Raw genomic sequence first — 22,540 nt, forward strand, 5'->3', positions numbered from 1 at the left:
TACTTTTTGCTCTGTAAATTAGTTTAATAAGCAAGGAAATAGCAATATTTACTCTCTAAAATGGAGCAGAGGCACAGGACTGTTTCTCACTGATCAGCCTGCATAGAGCTCTAAATCCTGCAGTACCTCCCTCTAGAACCAAAGCAGCTGTTAGAGCCTGAGTGCTTCAGTCACAGTATCATCTGAAGGTGTAGGAAAAGGGGCTCTCCCAGGGTTAGATTAAATTAAAATGAGGTGTCTTCTATGCCAGAACTGCTGCTTCTACCAACAAGTGCTTGAGAGGCAACAGGGTTTGTATGAATAGATCCAAACCAGAACAGACCTCACAGCTTAACATCTTTTATGGAAAGCAGTAAGTACTTTAATTTGAAAATGCAATCTTAGCGTTTTCAGGTTTGAAACCAAAATAAAGGCAGAAATGCAGGAACTGAGGCTCAACTAAAGCCTAACTTTGGAAAGCAAAGTACCTGATCCAGTGGCCACCTCAAAGCTGCTTTTGTGCCATCAGTTTTAGACAGCAGTAGCTGAGTTCCAGCTCAGTTTCAGAACACTTTGGCCTCTGGAGCAGACAGAAAGCAATATGACAGCCTGGATGTTTTTATCCTGTCTCAAGGCAAGTAAAACCATTTATCCAAGTCAGCTTTGGTGTGCTTTGAGCTGACCCACCTCAGTGGACACTGACACAGGGCAGGAGTGACCACATGCTGAAGTTAATGCCTCTAAGCTGTAATAGTGGTGTCCTAGATAGGCTACAGGCATAGGGGGATCTCTGCTCAGCTAAATTTTCAAGAAAATAAATAGAAACACAGACATTAGCACACTGGAGGGATGTTACAAACGTCTTGACTTCATTCAAACGTGTATTTGAAGCTGAAGGCATTCTCAAGGGTACAGTACCTGTACCTACCTTCACTGTGTGCAGTAGTTTTATTGCCTCACGTCTCTCCCTTGTCCCCCAAAGATGTTCAGCAGCCAGGGTGGTGTGGCTGAGGACAGGCCAACAGTTTTTCAGTCATGCAGCAATGTCTGGGAACGAGGTGGGGGATCTTGCACTCTGCACCACTGTTCAGTCCTTAGGCACCTGTCAGTGCTGGGCTGTTCTGTTCTGTTCTCCTGGGCAGGGGCAGCTCCTGCTCTACTGCCTGTTGTCTTTGGAGACGTTGTGTGCCAGCCAGTTCACTTTGGTTTTCCAGCTCTCCCTCAGGGCTTCGTTAAACTTCACTCTGAAGTGCTTCAGTGCCTCCTCATCAGTTTTCCCAAGGGCCAGGGAGTCCTGTAGGCAAAGAGGCACAAATCACTGCACAACTGAACAAGTCACTGCTCAACCACTAAGATGTTTATTCATAAGAAATTACTCAATTGAAAGGAGCAATGGAGTAGCCATCAATTATTTTTAATTGTTCCTGCAGTTGCAGGAGGCTTTTCCTCTGATAAGCACTTGCATGCTCTGCTTCTGTTGGTGCAGGAAAGAGCACATTCTGTATTGCTCTTGGACAAAGTGTTCTGCAGCTGCCAGGGATAGGTGGTTATGACTCAGGAGGCAAACTAGGAAATGAGAGCCAAGGGCTTTGCCTCCTTCCCTGCAAGGAGGCACCTGCTGCCTCCAGGTGAAGAACCTGAAGAGGTTTCTGAGCACCAGGACCTGGCATTTCTGATGTCCTGCACAGGGCATTGGGCATCCATTCACTGTTCTGGAGCTCATCTGCTTCTAAGAATCTGGCCTTGCACACTGAACTCCTCCTCCTCCCCCAGCCACAAAATCAGGTGCTCAGTTTTAGCCCCTTGTGTGGGCTCTGCCTCTTACCTTTAGGTACTGGATGTCTTTGGAGCAGCTGAGCTCTGGCAGCCCAGCAGCCTTCATCAGTGCAAAGAGGTGCAGGAAGAGGAGCCCGTGGCGCCGCAGGATCATGTAGGCCCTTTCACAGTAACCCCTGAACCTGAGCAGGAGCAAAGACCAGCCAAAGGAGTGAGGACTGCCAGCTCCACCATTCTCTAAAGCATTTAAGCAGTCTGAACCCTGCTCTCTCCAGTTAGTAATTTATTTACTTTCATCTGTACAGGCAGCTATAGGCTGCACATTGGTGGAAATAAGTACTAAATACTTATAATAGTTATTGGTGGAAATAAATACTAAAAATTTAGAGCTTCAAAAGCTGAAGTCAAGTTTAACTCCTAGCACTTACCTTTCAAACTTCTCATTGTTATTAGTTTTTCCTTGCTGGATGACATGCACAAAGTCGTAGGTTAAGATGAAAGGGACTCGTTCTCTATTAATACCAAATTTAGTCTTGAAGTTCCCCAAAAAGTGACCAAAATCAATATGGAACAGCTGCAAATAAAAAAAAATAATAAATCAGAATATTACCTCTTTCAGCTGATCAGAGCTGAGCTGTCTTCAGTCACTGCATTGAGCAGATCCTGGCCATAGGGTTTTGGGAGAGGGAAAAGTGGCCCTGCTTTGCACAGAGCCCATGCCCAGGTGCCCTGCTTTGGGCAGAGCCCATGCCCAGGTGCCCTCCTTTGGGCAGAGCCCCATCCCCATGCCCAGACCCTGCTTTGGGCAGAGCCCATGCCAAGGTGCCCACCGTGCCCTGCCCAGGTGCCTCCCCAGTTACCTGCCCCGTCTCCCGGACCATGATGTTGTCGCTGTGCCGGTCCCCAATGCCCAGCACGTAGGTGGCCACGCAGTACCCAGCACAGGACAGGGTGAACTCCTCGATGGCTTGGTCCAAGGCATCTCTGGAGAGGGTAGGAAAGAGTGGAAGATAATTTGACTTTGGGCTCCAGTACTGCCCCATGGGGAGAGCTGTTTTCAGCTGCAGGAGAAGGGAGGGAAGCTCGTTTGGATTCCCACAGTGCTCTCTGGAGGCAGGACTCCCACCCCTGCTGCACAAAAATGAGCTGCAAGAACTGTCTGCAGCTGAAGGGGTCTGAATAAGGTGGTGTCCACAATCTCAACGGAAATGAGATCCACACGAGGCCTCCAGGTGTGCCAGGCAGGGGAGCAGCCACAGCCCGCATGGGAGAGCCTGGAGCTGTGCAGAGCTGGAGGAAAAGGAGCAGGGAGGGGAAGATGAGCCCTCACCCCGGGTTCTTGGACTTGAGCCAGTTCAGCAGAGCGTCCTTGTTGAAGGCAGCCGTGGCCACCATGTTGCTCTTGTTGAGCTGGATGTTGGCGATGGTGTCCGAGTGCATGACCACCTCAATCAGCCCCGTCTTGTCTCCTGTGGAGAGGCAGCCATAAGGGGTCATCCTGCAGAGATGAAAGAAACCCTTCCACTGAAATCCTGCCCACAAATGCACGGTGGTGACTTTCAAGCTTGCCCTTGCCTGCCCTGTCTCCTCCCTTTCTGCTCTGCAGTTCTGTTCCCCAGCCCACAGAAGCTGCCCAGCTGCTCCCAGAACACCAGACAGAGCTGCTGGGGCAAAAGGAGCCTGCAGAGAAAGCAGCCCCTGCACCCTGTCAGTGCAGGACAGCTGTGGGCACACTGCTCACCTCAGGTCCAGGCCCTCCTGCTTCCACAGGATGTCCATCAGCTGGATCATCTGCAGAGTCAGCATGTCCTGGCGCAGATCTGAGCAGCATTGCAGAGCAAAACAGAATTTTACTGTTCAAAGACATCCAATTACTGCACTAAAATCTTAATTATAGGGGGAAGCAGGTGAAATATAGAGGGGAGTTAATATAAATTTTCAGATTACTACCAAAAACTCACCCAAAACCATTAAAGTTCCTAATTTACACAACATCTTAATGGTCCAGATTTAGGCCCACTCACCCAGTAAATACTTGAGACTAAAAGATATATTTTCACAAGCATAATGAAGACTTACCATCTCCATTTTTAAAAATTATACCCACTCCACCTCCACCTGTCTCTTCACTATTAAACACAATCCACAAAGGTTTCATTTTGGAGTCCATGAAGGTGCACTGATCCACACTAGAGGAAATAAAAATATTACCCTCAGTTTCCATCTATTAAAATATCAACCATCCAAGCTGCCAGTCCTACAGCAACTCCACCCACTGCTGGACTTGGGACTCCCACGAGGAAAGAACCTTGGGATAACACAAAGCCTGGCTCCAGTGTGAAACAAAGCACAAAATTCACACAAATTCAGAGGTGCAGATCTCTCCCTTACCAGACTTCAGCGAGGATGATGTTGGGGTTCAGGGGGGACTGGAGGTGGGAAAGGGCTTCCCTGTAGGTTTCCTGCTTCATGCACATGTGCATCATCTCCTTGGTTTGAGGCTTGGTGGCCTTCTGAGAACTCACTTTCACAAAGTCATTCAGAGCTTTCATCTTGTTCAGTGCTTCTCCCTGAAAACAGGAGGGATGAAACAGGGTTAACAAATAGGATATTCCTGGAGAAAGTTTAAAAAACATTAAAATCTCCTGTGAAATCTAAACCTTGGTTCCATCTCTTACTTCCTCTTCAATTTGTAGCAATTTCACACACTGCAACAAAACAAATTGAGCAGTATCTGCTTGAGGAAGATCCATAATTAATTGTGGAAACTCTGCTGGGCACAAATGCATTGCAGGATAATGGCTGCAGCAGGAATAAAGCACATTACCACACACCAAGGGAAGAAGTGAGGTGCCCTGGCTGGAAAAGTGCAGAGGATGAGACTCAGAGCCCAGCCTGCCCTTGGTTGCTTTTGGGGAGTTCTGGCTGTGATCAGCTCCCACTGAACAGCACCTCACCCAGCTGATGTATAACAGCAGTGGTCTGCACATTTCAGAGCATTCTAGACACACACTGCAGCTGTGTGGGTGAGACCCCCAAAGCCAACAGCCCTCACGAGGCTTTTCTGTACTACTGGTAACAATAATTTGGGCAAGCCAAGAGCTGAGAACCAGCCCCAAGGCAGAGGGAAGGCCCAAAGCAATCAGTACCTGCTTCATCAGCACCTTCATGTGGTGGGTGCTGCCCCGGCAGTAGGCTTCCAGGATGAGCCCAAACCTCAGGGAAACAGCAGGCACGTGCATCTCTGACCTGGGCAGGGAGCAGGCAGAGGAGTTAGAGCAGAGTGACAAAAGACAAAAAGTAATTAATAAAAAACCAATACTGTGTCCTCCTGGAATAATTCTTATTGAGGCACCCGAGGTAAGAAGTAGCAGTTCCCACTTCACAGAGCAATGAAGGACTCAGTAAATGCTGGTTTCCCTTGATTTTTGAGAAAAAGCCTACAAGATTTGCTCTTCACCTCAGATGCCAGAAGAGGAAGTGGCCGATCTTGCGGTTGGACAATGCCCTTTCCAGCAGGAACTTGGTCAATTCACAGTCTAGGTAGGATTCATACTTGAGCACCTGGACAAGCTGCAGCAGGTACTGGAACACATCATCATCCCTGTGGACAGAAAGGAAACATGAAATACAACCTTGTATTCACTGCCATAAGTGTTCTTGTAAAAGCTGCAAAGGCAAGGCTGTCACTGCTGTTCACAGCCCCTCAGCAGCCCTGAGCAGAAATAGAAAGGGCTCTGCCTCTCCCCTGGGGCCAGCGCTTACGTCAGCTTCTTCAGGGAGTTGATGGCAAAGGAACCAACATAACGGTCAGGAAAGCTGAAATCCAGCAGCTCCAAGGCATTCAGGACAGGCAACTCTGGCCAGGTCTGAAGCAGGGAAATCATCTGTAATGACCAAAGAGAAAATAGCTAAAAAAAGGAACAAGGCTTTTGCGACAATGGATATAAATCTGAAATTCTACTCATGAAAGAGCAGCTCCTCACGGGGGATCACTATTTATAGATGCCTCACAGCACGTTTGCAGATACCAGGTCAAAGACTGATTCATTGAGGTGGCTTGTGCTGATCTCTTACTATTATTTAAGAATATTCAATCCAGATACCTTTTTTTCCCCAAGAATTATACAGATTTTTTTCTTGCCTCCAGTTTCTTGAAGGGATAAACAAGGCCTTACTGGCCAGTAACAAATGTGGGACAGCCCCCAGAACCAAACAGAGCCTAGAAGAGCCAGACCTCAGCTGGGAACTTCCCTGAGAAAACTGTGAAACACCCCTGCTCAGCTGGGCTCCCAAACACAGCACAGGAATGCAGACACTGAAAGATGGACCAAAACAGGAGCCCTGGCTGCCAGCCCCTGCAGCCTCACCTGGGCAACATCCTCGTGCTTGTTCCACTTGGTGATGACGAGCAGCTTGGCCAGCGCCTGCGGGTACTGGTCACGGATGTCGTACCTCATCTTCCACACCAGGTCCTTCTCGTGCTCGTACAGCTCCGTGTGGCTCCTCCGCTCCAGGATCTCCTTCAGCTGCAGCTTCTGCACAGCAAGAGCACGCTCTGGGCTCAGCCAGCCCACAGGGGCCCTGCAGGGCTGGGCACGACCCAGCTGAGTGAAAAGTGCTGGGACAGGAGGTAAGGGGTAAAACCAGCCCATGAAACCAGGCAGCTGAAAAGTGATGCCAGCAGACTCACCTCCTCAGAATCTTCTGGGGCAGCTCGGGGCTGTTCTCCATTCCTCCCCAGCTCCAGCAGCTGGGACACAAATAAAGAGGGTGAGAAAGGCTCCCAGTTCCTCTGTAACTGTGGCACCATCACCTCACGCTGCATTGGAGGTCAGTCACTTGCCAGTCCTGGGCTCCCCTTTGTGCCTGGCACAGGTTCTGAGCCAGACCCCGCCTCTTGGGGAGCACAGAGCTCCTTCCTCCTCTGAAACAGGCACATCTCTTCCTCCACTTGTCTGGCCAGTTGCAGTGACAGATGGAAAATCTCCACCTCACACATGGCATGTTATCACTCTGCTGAAAGGGAGGGAGCTGCCTACTTTCACTCATTTCCCCTTTATTCCTCTTCCTTCCCAAAGACTTTAAAGCCGTTTGAAGGCAGCTCAGTTAAACCCATTTTTAAACAAATGCTCATTTATGAGAGCAGCTTTACCTCAGTAATTCATAGCTTGGAAAAGTACTCACTCAAAGGTCCATTAGGTGAGAGGAGAAAGTGAAATTTTCAGTTAACAATAGCTATTAATCAAGTTTGCTTGCACCCAGTCCCTGTGGATGGCTGCCCCGGAGGTTCCCCACTGGAAGGGACAGTGAGGGAATTCCTACAAATGTTCCTGTGCCCCACCTGCTCAAAGGATGGGTAGTACACAGGATGTGCTGCCACGCTGGGGAAGCAGATGACCAAGGCTGCTGCACTCTCAGTGTTGGGGTTGCACTGCACTGTGCCCATGGGGTTCAGAAGTTCCCCTTTCTCATCTGAAAAACAAAGTACACAAAACCCATGAGCCCAAATCTTGCGAAGCTTTGGTGCAGAAAGCAGAGCAGAGGCTGTCCCTGGGCACTGCCTGGCCAGGAGCACTTCACCCCCCCTGAGCCCTCCCCAGTGAGGGGCACGTGGCATCCTCAGGTGAGCAGCCACCTCTCAGGTCACACCTGCAAAGCCAAGCTCAACAAAGCCTTGCCTTGGCAGGGCTCCAGCTCAGAGCAGTGGCCACTCCACTTCCTGGGGACACTGAGGATGCCACAGGCCAGCAGCTGCCTGTCCTGCCATACCTGGGAAGGAGGACCACATGTGCAGGCAGCACTCCCCTGTTTTCAGCTGGTCTCTGTAGTCGAAGAGCATCACGTTGGCCCAGGCGATGGGGCAGTCCTGTGGAGACAGCGCTCGTGGGGGGCTGCCCTGCCCGGCTGCTGCAGGGCACTGAGAGAGCCCCTGAAAAGGGACACCCTGCCTGCTCCCCGCCTGAATTCCCCTAAATTAACTGTGCAAGACGGCATCGGGCACCTGCCGAAACCTGGGGCCTTTTGTGTGGTGCCAAATGGCACCAAACGCTCCCCACAAATCTGTCTGAACACAAACACCACAAATGTGTCTGAAACTTCACCACCTGAGAGTTGGCAAAGCTGAAGAACCTCTAATTTTCCAATAAGGCCTTGATACTCTACACTCGATATTTGAGGAAACTATTACACATTTCATACATTTTACCATTTGAGGGGAGGGAGAAGAACTTTAATTTTGAAACAGGGAACACAGAGAAAGCACGATTTTGGGAAACGAGACAAAGGATGCTAGAAATAGCTCATAATAGGAAAAAAAGGCTTGGCTTCTCTGTACAATAATAAACACTATCTATAGAAATCAAACTTTATGTTGCCAATCCCTCACCACACCCCCAAAACAAACCCCACAAATCCAACCCAGCCTGGTTTTAGAGGAGGGAGACTCCAGCAAGTAAAGTGCCTGGGACATGGCCAAGACAAAGAACCCATCCCCTGCCCTCACCCAGCTCCCAGCCCCAGAGCAGACACACATTCCACGAGTGAGCTCAGCTTTCCTGCAGTCAGGTTCCCCAGTGGAACATTTGACCTCATGCAGCAGCACTCAGAGCTCAGATCACAGCACAGAAAACAGCTGGAAAAGGGGTTACATGGCAGAAATCCTGCACTGAGGCAACCACAAACAGAGCCATGCTGGAAGGCACCACAGGGACACATCTGGTTCCACTGGGGCGCTCCAGTGCAGCAGCCTTACCCCACAGAACACCCCAGCACTGGGGGAGGTTACAGAGCCCCCATTTCCCTCTAAGGTGACAAAATGAGTCACTTTAAGCAGCCTCTCACAAACCTTGGAGCTGATTTGATTACTCCAAATATCTTCAGTGAAATCACATTTGAGACATCAGCTTCCAGACAACAGGGAAAAGCCAAATAAAACATCACCAGCAGCAATAACCTTTTCTAACAGAGTAAATGACATCTAACCACAGCTCAGAGCTTGCCAAAACACAAGGCAGGATTTCTGGTGGATAAGGTCCAGCAAAACAAGGATCCAGCACTCTAAAGACAGCCATCTCCTGCATGATTTAGAGAAACACTGAAAGCCAACCCTCTGGGTGACATTAACCCTCTGACTCATCCAGTCAGCCTGCAAACATGCCTGCCTTTGTGGTGGTAAACGATTTAGTCCCACCTATCTGCTCTGGACAGACTGCATATAAACAACATGTATGGAATTAACCTCTGAGTAAGGAAAAAAATAACAATCAAAGCAAACAAACAAAAAAAAATCAGGTAACCTGCCCTTAACAATCATTTGAGATTATTTCTGGGCACTTCACTCAGAGCTGTAGCTCACCATGGGGAAAAATTCCTTTTTTCAGTGCTCAGCTGTGGTGAATGTTGTGATTTTATACTAAAAGCTCATCAGAATGCACCCACCCTTCCCCAGCACCAGAACACACATGAATAAGTCCCTCTTAACAACTCAGCTAAACAGACTGGCTCTGTTTTGTCAATCAGAACAGCAAGGATTTCCTTCTGACTGCTTCAAAACTGAAAATTATTCCAGTGTGACCACAATCATCCAGCCTGTGGATGAATCAGATCTTCTGTCCAACAAAAGCCTCCAGCAAGAGCTGGGGTTCTGCTATTCCTAAACAGAAAAGAAACCCAACAATAAAACAGTTAATCCTGGTCCTGGCCTCAAAATGTTTCCAGTCTGAAGTCTTCAACCCAGAAATTGGTCCCCACAAGCAGGATTTGTGAGCTGGCTGCTGGTCCCAGACATGACTGCACAGTAACCCTGAGAACCCCACTGATGTCAGCACAACAAGGCTCAGTGAACCTCCCAGCAGTGAGGAGGAGTGAGCAGAACTGAAATCTTCTCATCACACTCATCAGTGCCTCATTCCTCTGCACGCTAGCACAGATGGCATGAGTAACCCTCTCCTTAAGGCATGGGAAGTGTTTGTGGTCACAGAAACAATAATTTGCAGAGGCACAAATGCCTTTGCTGCTCATAAAGAACAGAGCTTGAGGCTTACGTTACAACTCTGGGAAATCAGCAATTAAATCACAGGCTGCAGTTGGATCTGCTTTTAGTTACTAAATTATTAATGGGATAGAAGTTTTGGAAAGTGAGAATATCACTACCTCTGATTAAGATGCCCAAATCAAGAGCTTCCAAGGTGATTTAACACTTTGGTCAGTTTGCAACACCTGAACAGTGACCTTGAAGAACCTGCACTCTAATTTTACCTTGCCATAACCAATGTTTACATTCCTCAGTTCATTCCCCCTCCCTAGTGGTAATTTGCTCCACTGAGGATTTGCAGGAAAGACCTTGTTAGAAAGAAAATGCAACAGAGATGATGGTTTAACCTCAACTACAGAACAAGGAAGTTGCAGAAGAGCGAAACAGGGACACCAAGATAAGTGATTCCTCTTTAGGTCCAGTCAGATGCTGGGTATGTTTCTCAATGGTCTTTCTAGACAAGAAATTGCACATAAACAGCCTTTCTTACAGGCAGCACTTCTCAGCTTCCTGTTCCTGCTGGAGCAGTTACTGGCCATTGCCCTGTACGCTGCTTTATTAACACGACCCTTTCTGAAAGCAAAAAGGTTCAGGAGCACAGCACACGATCTGCAGCCCCCAGCGGCCTGGCTCAGCCCCAGGCTGGCTTCACTTACAGCTTTCTTGGACTTCTTCTTGGTGGAGCGAGCCTTCCTGGCCTTCTCGACGACGGCGTAGAGCGCGAGGCAGAGCCGGGCCATGCGCGGCAGGTCGCGCACGCTGATGTCGAACTCCAGGCGCTGCCGCCACACGGGCTCCGAGCACACGCTCACCTCCGAGCTCGACACGGTCTTGCACAGCATCTCGGTGCCGTGGAACAGCCCTGCCTGCACCACCAGCTGAGGGGGCAGCAAGGACAGTGCTGTGAGCCCGCGGGACTGCCTGTGCGCTGCAGGGGAAGGGGACAGGGCAGCTCTCCCTGGACAGTGTGTCCCTCTCCTGTCTCATTCCCAGGTCACTGAACAGGGTGTCCCTCTTCTGTCTCATTCCCAGGTCACTCACTCAGCTCTGAACTCTCTCTTCAGACAGGGCAGCCCTTCCTGAACAGTGTGTCCTTCTCCTGCTCCTTCCCAGTTCAGTCACTCAGCTCTGAAGCATCTCTCTTTGCTCAGCTTCAGTGAGGGCATTGTTATCTTCTCACTTCATGCAGACTTGCATATTGATTAATGTGGCACGTTCTTGCCCAGTTTCCTTCCTTTCCCAAAGGGCAGCTGCTCCCCTTCTCCTCATTTCCCCTTTCATGGCAAACACCCAAACATCCCAGGCCTCTACTACCCCCTGCCTTCCCTTTGCCAGCCACCACCTCTCTCATCACTCCTCTCAGAGCTGGGTGTCCCCTGCCCTGCCCTGCCCAATGCCATTACCTCAGGGCAGCAGCACTGTTTGCTGTGCAGCAGCTTTTCCAATGCTGGGCTGCTGTCTGCCCATCCCCATCCCTGTTGTGCTGCAGCTCAGCCACTGCCCAAGGGCTGACTGGAGCCCCACAGGAGCAGGTGAGGTCACACTGCCAGCCACCCCTGTCCTCCCCACACAGACCAGAGGGGTGTGACTGGGAAAACACATGTACAAACCCCAGAGTGAGTCAGTCCCCACCTTCATTCTCTCATCTGCATTGACCTTGCTGCCTTGCACCAGCTCAACGTAGAAAGGCTGCTCCAAGGACCAGAGAGAGCCATAGTTTGGCTGGGAAGAGAAAAGGGTTCTGATCAGAAATAGATGCAACAAAGGCCTCTCAAGTCAGCACCAGAACTCATCTCCCACTCCATGCTTTTGGGTCCCACAGAAAAGAGCAAGAAGCCTGGGAGAGCCAGGGAAGCTGTGGAGGGGGCTGGAAGGCTGGCTGGAAATTCCCACCCTATTCCCCAGCTGGGAACCTGCCCTGAGAAGGGCAGGGAGCACCCACTGCTCTTCCCAGCCCAGACCAGCCCAGTGTGTCCCCAACAGAGGAGCCCAGGGTGAGCCCAGGGGTCCCTGTCCCCTTTTACCTTTTTCTTGGGGAGTGGTGGGGGCTTGGAGGCTGCCTTTGGGGGGCTGGTGATGCAGTTGGTCTGCTCATCCCTCATGGCAATGATGGCAGAGGAGTGCACCATGGTCAGGTGGGGGGTCAGGCCCCGCTGCAGGCAGCTGCGGATGTACTGAGAGGGGACAGGGTCAGCCAGGCCTGCCAGAGCCACCAGCCCAGGCACGAGCCCTGCAGGGACTCGGGGAAGGACACAGCAACAATCCAATCCCAGCTCTCAATTATCTCCTCTTGCTTTATAAACCTGCAACTCGCTGGCCTCATGCTGCCAGAGCTGAGAATATGAAGTGCCTTTTATAGCTGGCATTTCATCAATGGACTCAAATGGCTGCATTAAGGGAAAACACTGAGGAGGATTCAGCATTCCCAGCCGCAGTCTGCCCTGCCAGAGGAGCACATGACTCAGGATTACTTGCCCAACTTTCAATGGGAGAACCCTCATCCCACCATACAAGCATGCACATATTTCCAGAAACACACCTGTAAATGTATTCACACAGCACTGGGCAGGCTTTAGACCACTGGCCCCCCAAAAATAAGGATTGGTTAGGTTGCTGGAAGTACCCTTTGCCCTAGGTAGCATCCAGGTGCTGTCACTGATGTGCTGCACCCCTGCAAATAGCACTCTCTCCTTCTCAATATGTCCCAGCCCCAGCAAGAGAAGGCCATGTGGGAACAGCCACTGACAAAGCAAGACACGAGGCTCACCTGGAACTGGTACAGGGGGTAGTTCCCATAGAGATATTCACATTTCCCATTCACCTGCAGGGTGTAGTCCTCTGGCTGCTGCACGGTCTCGGGGCGGAGCACAGTGGCCTGTTTCTTAATGGCATAGCTCATGAGGGTGATGGGGAACTCCCGGGGGGAGATCTGGAACATGAAGCTCTCCTGCAATCCCAACAGCACAACAGAGTGTCAGACACCAGCATGGGGCTGGCGTGGCACAGACAGGGAGCAGCATTCCTGCTGCTGGCAATGAGGAGCAGCATGGGAACGTACAACCACACACATCAGCCTATGGTAAGCAGGGATATGTTTGCCAAACTGGGCAGGAGCAAGTTTCAGCAGTGTAAGCACAAGGCTGGAAATCAGGAACTTCAGTTTTCAGCAGAATCACCAGTTCACGTGGCTACCAGTCATTAAAAACCTTCCCACAGTCATTGCAGCAGCAGGGCAGGGGCTGGAAGGGTCTCCATGCTCAAACACACTGCTCTGAAGGCTATTCTCCTGCCAGGGTGACCTTGCTTCATGCCCAGGCACAACAGGCAGAACAGGAGCTCAGGCAGGAGCAGGAACAGGGGCCCATGGGCAGCACAGACCAGTGCCTGCAAGCAGTGTCTGCTGAGCAGGCTCCTGAGCTTCCAAAGGAAAGCCAAGTACTGCATTCTGTGCTCCTTTCCCACCCAAACCCAAAAAGGTTTCCAGCCCACGTACATGCAGCAACCTCAGCTTCCAGCTAACCAGTACACCCAGTGCACGCTCAGGAGGGAGAGCAGCTCCCTCCCAATCTTCTCCACAGGCAAAGCAGTCTGGAGAATGAACACTGAACACATGCAAACACTGTCCAGGCACACATCATTCTGTCTCCACACACACAGAGGTTTCCAAAGGAAAAGCACAAACCACCAAACACCATGACAGGAAAGTTTCTGCTTTACCCCGCCAGACTGGAACCTGATGTTGACAAAAATGTTCTTGGTGGGGATTTGCAGAGAGGAGAGGCCCTTGGCGGCAGGCTCCAGCTGCAGGGGGAAGTTGTACTCCATCCATGCTGCCCAGCCCAGCTGCTGCCGCTGGGCCGCCTTCTCCTCACAGAACTGGCACATCTTGGCGCGGAACTCATTCACCTCTGGGTCCTGCACCGAGTCAAATTCATGCAAACCTGGGTGCAGAGCAGGAGAGGAGGGCAAAATAAGCATCTGCAGCCAGTGGGGGAAATGAGCCTTTTCCTCAGGTATCTCTCCCTGAACACGTGTTTAACATGTGGCCAAAAGCAGAGTCAGCCGAGCTGCCAGCAGCCCCTGATGGACGATGTGCAGTGGCATTGTCCCCATGGCCCAGCACTCTGCCAGCAGGCAGCACTCCCTTCCCTGGCCCTGAACAGGCAGCGTCCCCTGCATCCCCTGCAGGATCCTGCTGCTGTCCCAGTGTCCCACCCTGCAGCCAGGCTGTCCAGGACGGGCTGTGTGCCCCAGAGCCAGCAGCCATGTTGGGCCCATGAGGGCTGTGTGCCCCAGAGCCAGCAGCCATGTTGGGCCCATGAGGGCTGTGTGCCCCCCAGAGCCAGCAGCCATGTTGGGCCCATGAGGGCTGTGTGCCCCCCAGAGCCAGCAGCCATGTTGGGCCCATGAGGGCTGTGTGCCCCCCAGAGCCAGCAGCCATGTTGGGCCCATGAGGGTGAGGGCTGTGTGCCCCCCAGAGCCAGCAGCCATGTTGGGCCCATGAGGGTGAGGGCTGTGTGCCCAGAGCCAGCAGCCATGCTGTGCCGTGGGGCAGGCTGACCTTTGCCGATGAGCAGGCTGATCTGGGAGTTGATGAGCTTCTTGGCCCGGTCGCCCTCGCGCGCCACGAGGCGCAGCACGGGCAGGAAGGGCTGGATGTCGCAGAGGCGGCGCTGCTCGTCCTCCAGCTCCTGCTGCTCGGCCGTCTGGTTGATGCAGGTGAACACGTAGGCCTCGGGGTCGCTGAGCATGTGGAACAGCGGCTCATACTGCGCGTGCTTCCAGAGCACCTGCGGGGGCACGCCGCTGTCACTGCGCTGCTGTCACCTGCTGCTGTCACCCTGCACATTGTCACCCTGCACACTGTCACCCTGCACACTGTCACCTTCCCTCACCCTGCTGCTGTCACCCTGCTGCTGTCCCTCAGCACACACTGTAACTCTCCCTCCTGCTCCTGTCCCTCAGCACACACTGTCACCCTCCGTACTGCCACCCAGCTGCCCCCAGGGCCTGTCCCAGCCCTCACCCTGCCGCTGTCACCCATCACCTGTCCCTCAGCACACAGCTAAGGCAGAGGACAGCCCAAGCTCCCCTGGTACTCCCAGGCTGCTCCTCAGCCAGGTCTGGTGGCTCCAGCTGGTGCTGAACTGCTGGGCACGTTTATTTGTAGGTGCCTTTAACTGACTTCCTTTCTTCATGCGTGCCTTTTGTTTCGGGCAATGTCAATCCCTCAGCCTGAGCATTTAAATAACCCCCACCTGAACATCTCACAGTAAGCACCTGCTGACTCTGGTCCTGTGAAACACAGCAATTACTCACACTGGAAACAAAACTGGGTTAAGTAACTTGCCCCCAGTAACATGAAATCTGTCAGGATGCCAAGGACAGGAGCCAAGAGCTTCTCAAGTCTTGTCAACACTATCCAGTTCCCAAGGATGCTTCTCTCCCTGTGGATAGCACTCTCACATGACTTCACATCCCTTTTTTGACTCTCATCCTAAGTGCCTGCTGTTGGAGGCAGAACTCTGCAGTGAATGACCCTCTGGCTGTAACACAGACTGTCACCCAAAGCTGGTGGGAGGCTGATACCTGCTTGATGGTGCCCAGGCTGGCATTGCAGGGCACTGAGAGGTTTAGGTATATTCCTGTGGGCAGCAAAAAGTCCACCTGGATATTTTGGTTTTCCCCCTTGGACCAGAATTCCGTAGGGCAGTAAATGCCTGGGGGCATCCTGCTCACTGCTCAGCTACCACCTGCAAGAAAAGGGAAAACAATCTGGTGCTGTTGACTACATATTATCAGCTCAGTTCTGGGCTGGGCTCTGTAAAAAATTAATGTGCAAAAGAACCTAAAGAAAGTAAGGTCAGCACGGCCTTAAAGCTCAGGAAAAGTTAGTAAATTAGTAAAAATTCCACTTCAGTGCCTTTGAGCCACATGTAACTACAGCATTTGTATTTCAATGCAATCCTCTCTTAATCCCTTCTAGGCCAGGATTAACATCTACACCTGCATTTGACACAGAAATAAGAGAATTATCTTCTCTGGAGAGCAAAGACATTGTCCCAATAGCTCATCTATGACCAAGCAGCCAAGAGAAACAGCAAGTTCCTACCCCTGGCTGTGTAAGGCAATCCTCAGGCCACATGCTCCAAGCTCCACTTTGTTTTTCCAGAGCTCACTTCCAGTCTGCAAGAGGGAGAAAGGGTTGTTGCTGGTTCCAAGTATGCATGCATTTTTATACACACAAACAAATAATACTCTGCTGTACACCCCCTCTCTACAAGTATAGAAAAATGAAGTTGAAGGGTGAGGTAGTCAGAATAAGTTTGTTAATTCCATCTGCAGCCTGTCCCTTGGCAGGATGCTGCAATTTATTTCCAGCACATCCGAGGAATGCAAAGAGAACAAGAATCTGAACACTATCAGGTACAAGCTGCTGTTTTCAAACACAGGATGACACAAAAGGCATTCACCAGCAGCCTGTCAGACATTTCCTTTCTCAAAGGCTTGTAACAAAGTCTCCATCCATTTGCCCACAAGCAAAATGCTACAGCAATAAAACCTCTGGTTTCCTGCACATGTGACAAGTGGCAGAGTGGTGTCCCCACGTGCTGGAGACTCTGGAAGTGCTGGTACTGGCTCCCAGAAGGAGACAGGGAAGTGGCTCCAACTAATTCCCTGCAACCACCCCAGCAGAGAAACCAGCTCACCCCAATTCCCTCTCAGCAGTTTTCCTGCCAGGTCAGCTGAGGAACATCCCAGTGGTACAGCCTGGAAGGTGCTCAGCCCTGAGCAAGTCTGTGTCCCTTCTCCTCAGCCCATGAAACCAGCACAGCATTTCCCCATTCACAACTTAAAGCACAGCTTGCAGCCGTGGCTGTAGGGACTTGGAAAGGAGCTGAGCAAAGTGCAGCTGATTCCCAAACCACGAGGTCCTGCTGGCAGCTCCTCAGGAGCCAGCCCTGGGCTCCAGCAAGCACAAGGAGCCCAGCATCTTATCTGCCAGCTCCTGGGAGCACACCACTTCCCTGTCAGCAGTGAGGTCAGGATTCCCAGAAACACGAGCTGCGTTTTATCTGTCCTGCTTCCTCAGCACGGAGCCTGCATCACCACAAACCACCCCGGGCCCGCAGGGAGGGCAGCAAAGGGGGAGGAGGCAAGGCTGACCAGTTTGAATAAAGCAGAACAAGCTGGCCTTGTTCTCTGCCCATCAACACTAAAAACAGCAGGTTTCTGGTGTATCTGCTACCTCAGCCTGAATCAGCAAACTACCACAACTCGACTGACCAGCAGAGACACAGCCAAGGCTGAGCTGCTTCCTCCTGCTGAGGATTTCTATCTGGCACCACATCCCAGAGAATATGAAGTGCCTGCCTAAGCCACGAGCACTACAGTGTCAGTTCAAGCTCAGCACATTGTCTTTCCAAACTCCCTGATTTAGAGGATGTAGGATTTTTTCCTGGTGTGAATATACCAAAGGAAGAATAACTCTGGACTTTCATAGCTTCTAATACATCATTTACCAAGTCTCTCCCCTTCCCATTGCTAAATTCAGAATGTTCTCCTTGTTGGAGCTCAGATCTGATGTGACAGTTCTTTCATGAGGCCAGCTCTCTATAGATGGGTGTTCCTGCACTGCCTAACTTCCCTCTTCCCCTTTGCCTTGGGAAACTGAACAGAGTTCTCCAACCTTGTCTGCACTATCTTGACCTCATGTGTACAAGCAATTACAATTCCCTTTTCTCTGGGTCCTTCTGCCATTTGTGAACAGCCAAGTGCAGCATCACTCCTTTTTGGCAGGGTTTACACTACTGGAGTAATTTGAGATATACTCCCTGTCTTTCACTGCAGCAGTCTTCCAAAAAAAAAAAAAATTCTCCAATATAATTGTCAATTTTTAAAGCCCAGACCTCTTCATCACTGGGCAGTAAAAGTGGTGGAGGAAAATAACCACAAGACAAAATTTCGCTTTTTAGATGAAGGCAACTCCACAACTTCCCCTCTGCCCTCTGCCTCAGTTTATCATCCTTCACTCTGCAGGAAAGCTACAGGCTGCTCTCCCCTTGCAGTATTTAGTGTGCAGGTAATAAATGTGTATCCTCAGCAAAGAGGGGAGCTGGCCAAGGCAGAGCTGATGCCTACATGGGATAAGTTCATGCACTAGGACAGAAATGAACCCTCAATTTTACTGAATGCCATATAGAGAATAGAGGCACAGCATCAGCTACAAAAGGGAACACAGGTGAGAAATCTGAGGCAAGGTAAATTTGTGCAGAGTGTCACGGTGCAAGAGACACATCTGAAACCACCCAGCCACTATTTAACAAGCCACCAGCCAACATAAAACCTACTAACAAATTTCAATTTCCTCTTATGAAGTTTATCAACCACAGCTCTGGTGTTTACAACATGCAACTGCTTTGGAGAGGAAAAGGCAAAAAAAAAAACAAAAAAGAAAGCAAAAATTATCAGACATGGAACAGCTCTCCTGCGAGGCTGCAGCATCAGACAGACACGGAAGCTCCAACACCCACAAACAAATTGCAAAATTACAAAACCTCAGGACTACCAAAATACCTCTTGAGCTTATAGGAAATGAGCAGTGCAGAGCTCACAGGTGATGTGCTGCGTGGGAGACTGCAGGAAGTCACTTTCATTGCAGGCATGGCTTTGGCTGGGGGAGGAGACCACGGAATTTTGGGGTACACACGTTTGACATGGCTTCAGCACACAATCAGTACACTGGGCAGAGCTGAACCAGCTCTGAGCTCTAACAGCACTTCAGTGTGCTCTGAGAGTGTTTTCAGCTTGGTCTTGAGTTTTTGGTTGGGGTCACAGGGTAAAACAAGCCCACACTGCAGACAAGTCATTTCAGCACTGACTGACAGTAAAAGTAACTCCCAAATTGCCCTTCAAGACAGATGGGGAAGAATCCTGCAGCAGGTAAGTGTGTCAAACTGTGCCTGCACATGGGAGCTTGGGAGAGCAAACCAAACCCTGGCTGGGTTTGCTGGGGACTCACAGCCAGCGCCAGTCACTCCAGCACACACAGACCCAGGCTGGAGCTGCTTCCCTTTGGTGTAACAGGTCAGATCTACTCCTGTGCCCCAGATGTTTCTATCACAGCTTCCAGCAGTCTCCTGTAACACAGGATGCGCGTCTCAGCTGTGCCACGGGGCCATCCCTGCTCTCCTTCAGCTCCTGGGACAGGGCTGCACCCTCAGTACAGACCCGGCTGCACCACAGCTCTGTCTCTGGTTCCTCCTTCCACACACCCACAAGTGTCAAACTCAGGTCACGAACCAGGTAGGAAAACACAGGGGACCCCTTAGAAAAGTGTGGAAAACCATTCAAACACTGAACAACTCCTAAAATCAAGAGCCTGGCTTTTTATCTTCCTCAAACCCTAGTTTAGAATATTTGAATTCCCTTTACTTGGTTTACCATCCTATGACTTCTACCTCCACCAAATATAAATTCAAATAAAGGCTTTTTTCATACTATCAGCTTCCATTTTGTACATTGATCTCTCCTATCCTGCCACACAGTTGCCTGCACTGATTCACTCATTCTTTCAACAGCAGTCCATTGTTCATCCAACTCTACATACCAGACACACAGTTATGCTGCTTTGACAATGCCTTTTCTTAGATATTTCTGAGCCCCTGACTGATCTTTTACTTACACAAAGCATTAGATGGATGTAGCTGTACCATGAACTGTCCCTGGCAAGGGATGAAAATGCCCACACCTAACTCTTCAGGCCTCTGAGACACTACAGAGCATCCCCTTCCCTACCAGAGGTGCTGATAAAAACCAGCACTTAATTAACAAAATTCAGCATCTTCTGTGCATCCAGATGTCACTGGAGAACCATAGATTTTCCTACCATCCATGGATTTGTTCTAGTTATGTGGAAACTAAAAGGATCAAGCTTTAAACAACCACTGGGGAAGAATCCCTTGGCTTGGGCCCTTTCCTTAATGAAATAAAGACTCCTTCGAGCTTTTAAATTGTTCAATGCCCACCTCACACACACACACTCCCACAAAACAGACTCACAGGGAAAAGTAATGGAAGCAGAACTACACTAATGTGATCTGAACTGGGGATAACCTTGTTTGTGTGCAGGGCTGATGATGAAAGGAGTTGTCAGCAAGAGGAGATAGGAAAGCAGAATGCACATGTGGTGATAAAAACAGCCTGCAGTTTTGGGGGCTCCTAGCTCCAGAAGAGCACCAGAGCAATATGCCATCATTCAGGCTCAGCAGAACCTCAGATCCAACCAGAAGCAATAGCCAGAGGGAGGGAAAGAGGAGTTCAGGCAAAGAAACTTAAGAGAAAAATAAATGTAAAGCCATTCCTCATTCTGGGAGTACAACATTATCACCACAGAGAGACATCACAGACCTAGAAAAGCATCTGATGGGAGACTCGAGAACCTTGGTGGAAACTTCCAATCAGCTTTTGGGCAAGTTCACAGTATTGCCTGAGGAACTACCTAGTGGGAAACCATGTATTCAGTGGTTAAAGCAAAAGCTTGAAAACCAGCATGGTGCACAGCTCTGTTCCCAAACCTGACAATTGTTTGCTGCACAACATCAAACAACAAACTCCTCCGTGTTTCAGCTTTCTCACATGCACAAGTACAGCCTGTAACCCACGAGGGGTGTTGTAACTCTTAAATGTTGGCAAAGGGATATGAGATCCTTGCACCCTTGCTATTACTGCTAACACAGGCAGAGCCTGGGAGTTGGAGGAAGTTGTGATAAACGAAAGCTTCCAGCTGAAGAAATTGCTGAAATTAGGCTTTTTCAACTGTTCCCAACGGCTCCACAACACCAAAACCAAAGTCCATCTTGTTGATGGAAACAAAACACAAGTCACGCGTTTCTAATGACTTCTGTCATGACATTCACCTTTCGGGTTCCCATCTCAGGCACATACAGCGTGCCATGCTCCAGACTCTATTCTGGAGCTCTTAAAAGACTCTCATGCCCTGCCAAAAACATGATCCAAAGCTAACCCACAGCAGAAACACACATGAACAACTGAGCCAGGCAGCACAAGCCCTACACCAGGGCACGCCCGGATGACCAGGTGTTGCCACTCCCCAAGCCCGGGAGGGACAATTGTGGCGACAACGCGCCATGTGCCAAAGCCACCCAAAGGCCGGGCAGACACCAGCAGCACCCTGCGCGATGGGCCGGCAGGTGATGAGTGGTTACCTGCCAAAACAGCCAGCCCGCTGCCCGCCATCCATCCATCCATCCATCCATCCATCCATCCATCCATCCATCCATCCATCCATCCATCCATCCATCCATCCATCCATCCATCCATCCCTGCCACCAGCACGGGGGACACAGAGCCATGGGCGGCCCCCGGGCAGCTCCGGCGCTCAGCGGCTGTGCCGACCCCGCTCTCCCGGAGGCTGGAGCGCTTTTCCCGAGCACAGCAGCAGCGCTGCTCGCTGACGGCGCCCGAGCGGAGCCGGCATTTGCCGCAGGCGGCCCCGCAGCGCCGGCCGCGCACCCCGGAGCCCCCGGCCCGCCCGGGCCCCGCTCCCAGCCCGGCCCCAGCCCCGGCCCGGCCCCGTCCCGGCGCTCACCTGCGCTGGCGGCCGGGGGTCCCGGGGGCTGCGGGGCTCCCGCGCTCCCGGCCCCGCTCCGGCGCCGCCCCCGGCCCCGCCTGCCAAGGGGCGGTGGAGGGGCCGCTCCCGCCGAGTCCGCCCCGCCCCGGTACCGGCCGACCAGCGGCCCGGGGCCGTCCCGGTGCTGTTCCGGGGCCGTTCTGTGCCGTCCCGGTGCCCCCCGGCCCGGCAGCGCGGCCCCGCTCCACACGCAGCGGAGATGCCGGCGGGGAAGGCGCGGCCGCGGCAGCAGCCGGTAATGGCAGCGCTCGGTGATGGCAGCACACGCGGTACCGGCAGCACACACGGTACCGGCAGCACTCGGTGATGGCTGCGGTCGGTACCGGCAGCCGAGCGCACCGCGTGTCCGGAGCATGACGTGGCCGCCACCCTGTGCCGCACTGGCGGCGAACCGGAGGCAGCCGCTGCTCGCTCCGGGGCCGCAGGGCCGCACGGCAGCGAGGGCAGGTCCTGCGAGCACATCCGTGCGTGGAACTGCCCGCACAGGAGATGTAAAACGGCTCGGGATTCACTCCTTTCCTGGAAAGCGCTCCTTTGACTGCCTCAGTCCGACAACTGCTCTTTCTTCATCTGGAAAACTGTGGGAACCCTAGAAACTGGCTGACACCGAGTCTGGGAGCAAAAGAGGGAGAAGGGCATTTAGAGGGAAAAGACATGGAGTGTAGGAGAAAAGGAGGGAGCCCAAAGAGAAGGGGAGAGACCCCGGTGGTACTTGCTGAGCACTGGCAGTGGGTAACAGTGCAATAAGGGGGGGAATACCCCAAATCCCAAAGCAGAGTCAAGTGGATTTGGGGGATGAGAAGAAACCTCCAAGGCAGGCAAGGTGCCTGTGGGTCCAGAGTAGGAGCAGGGTAGGTTTTGACATGCCTGGTGCTCCACTTCCAGCAAGCCCTCCTTTAAGGGTTATCCACTCGGATAACCAAGGACACACAGGGTTATCCACTCGGTTTTTTCTCTCCCCAACCTGTTGTACAGATCCATGGGCAGCAGGGGAAGCCCACCCATGCACTAAAGCACTGTGCAGGGTCTCGTCCCACCAGTTCCCCACTTCTCACACCTCTGGGGCTGCCATCACCCTTTGCTCAGTGCAGCTTTCC

The 22,540-nt window shown here is 51.5% G+C and overlaps 1 protein-coding gene across 3 annotated transcripts; it reads right to left on the reverse strand.

The window, feature by feature from the left end:
• PIK3CD (phosphatidylinositol-4,5-bisphosphate 3-kinase catalytic subunit delta) lies at positions 1-21,507 on the reverse strand. Of its 3 annotated transcripts, none has more exons than XM_030963625.1 (24): positions 21,402-21,507; positions 15,903-15,976; positions 15,380-15,543; positions 14,352-14,580; positions 13,508-13,731; positions 12,612-12,737; positions 11,815-11,964; positions 11,423-11,512; positions 10,447-10,668; positions 7,528-7,624; positions 7,100-7,230; positions 6,449-6,508; positions 6,126-6,293; positions 5,521-5,642; positions 5,216-5,359; positions 4,905-5,004; positions 4,147-4,325; positions 3,835-3,944; positions 3,497-3,575; positions 3,086-3,253; positions 2,616-2,739; positions 2,184-2,329; positions 1,805-1,937; positions 1-1,273 (listed from the first exon to the last, which is right to left on the reverse strand). In XM_030963625.1, the coding sequence occupies exons 3-24, from the start codon at positions 15,518-15,520 to the stop codon at positions 1,136-1,138; spliced, it is 3,081 nt and encodes a 1,026-aa protein (XP_030819485.1). In that variant the 5' UTR covers positions 15,521-15,543; positions 15,903-15,976; positions 21,402-21,507; the 3' UTR covers positions 1-1,135. The 3 variants fall into 3 exon arrangements, with proteins under 3 accessions (XP_030819485.1, XP_030819483.1, XP_030819484.1); XM_030963623.1 differs by having other exon boundaries at positions 12,558-12,737; XM_030963624.1 differs by lacking the exon at positions 21,402-21,507 and adding an exon at positions 16,501-16,714 and having other exon boundaries at positions 12,558-12,737.
• Between the last annotated feature and the right edge of the window lie 1,033 nt (positions 21,508-22,540).

The sequence above is a fragment of the Camarhynchus parvulus genome, chromosome 21, assembly GCF_901933205.1.
Source record: "Camarhynchus parvulus chromosome 21, STF_HiC, whole genome shotgun sequence".
NCBI classification, from domain to species: Eukaryota; Metazoa; Chordata; class Aves; order Passeriformes; family Thraupidae; genus Camarhynchus; species Camarhynchus parvulus.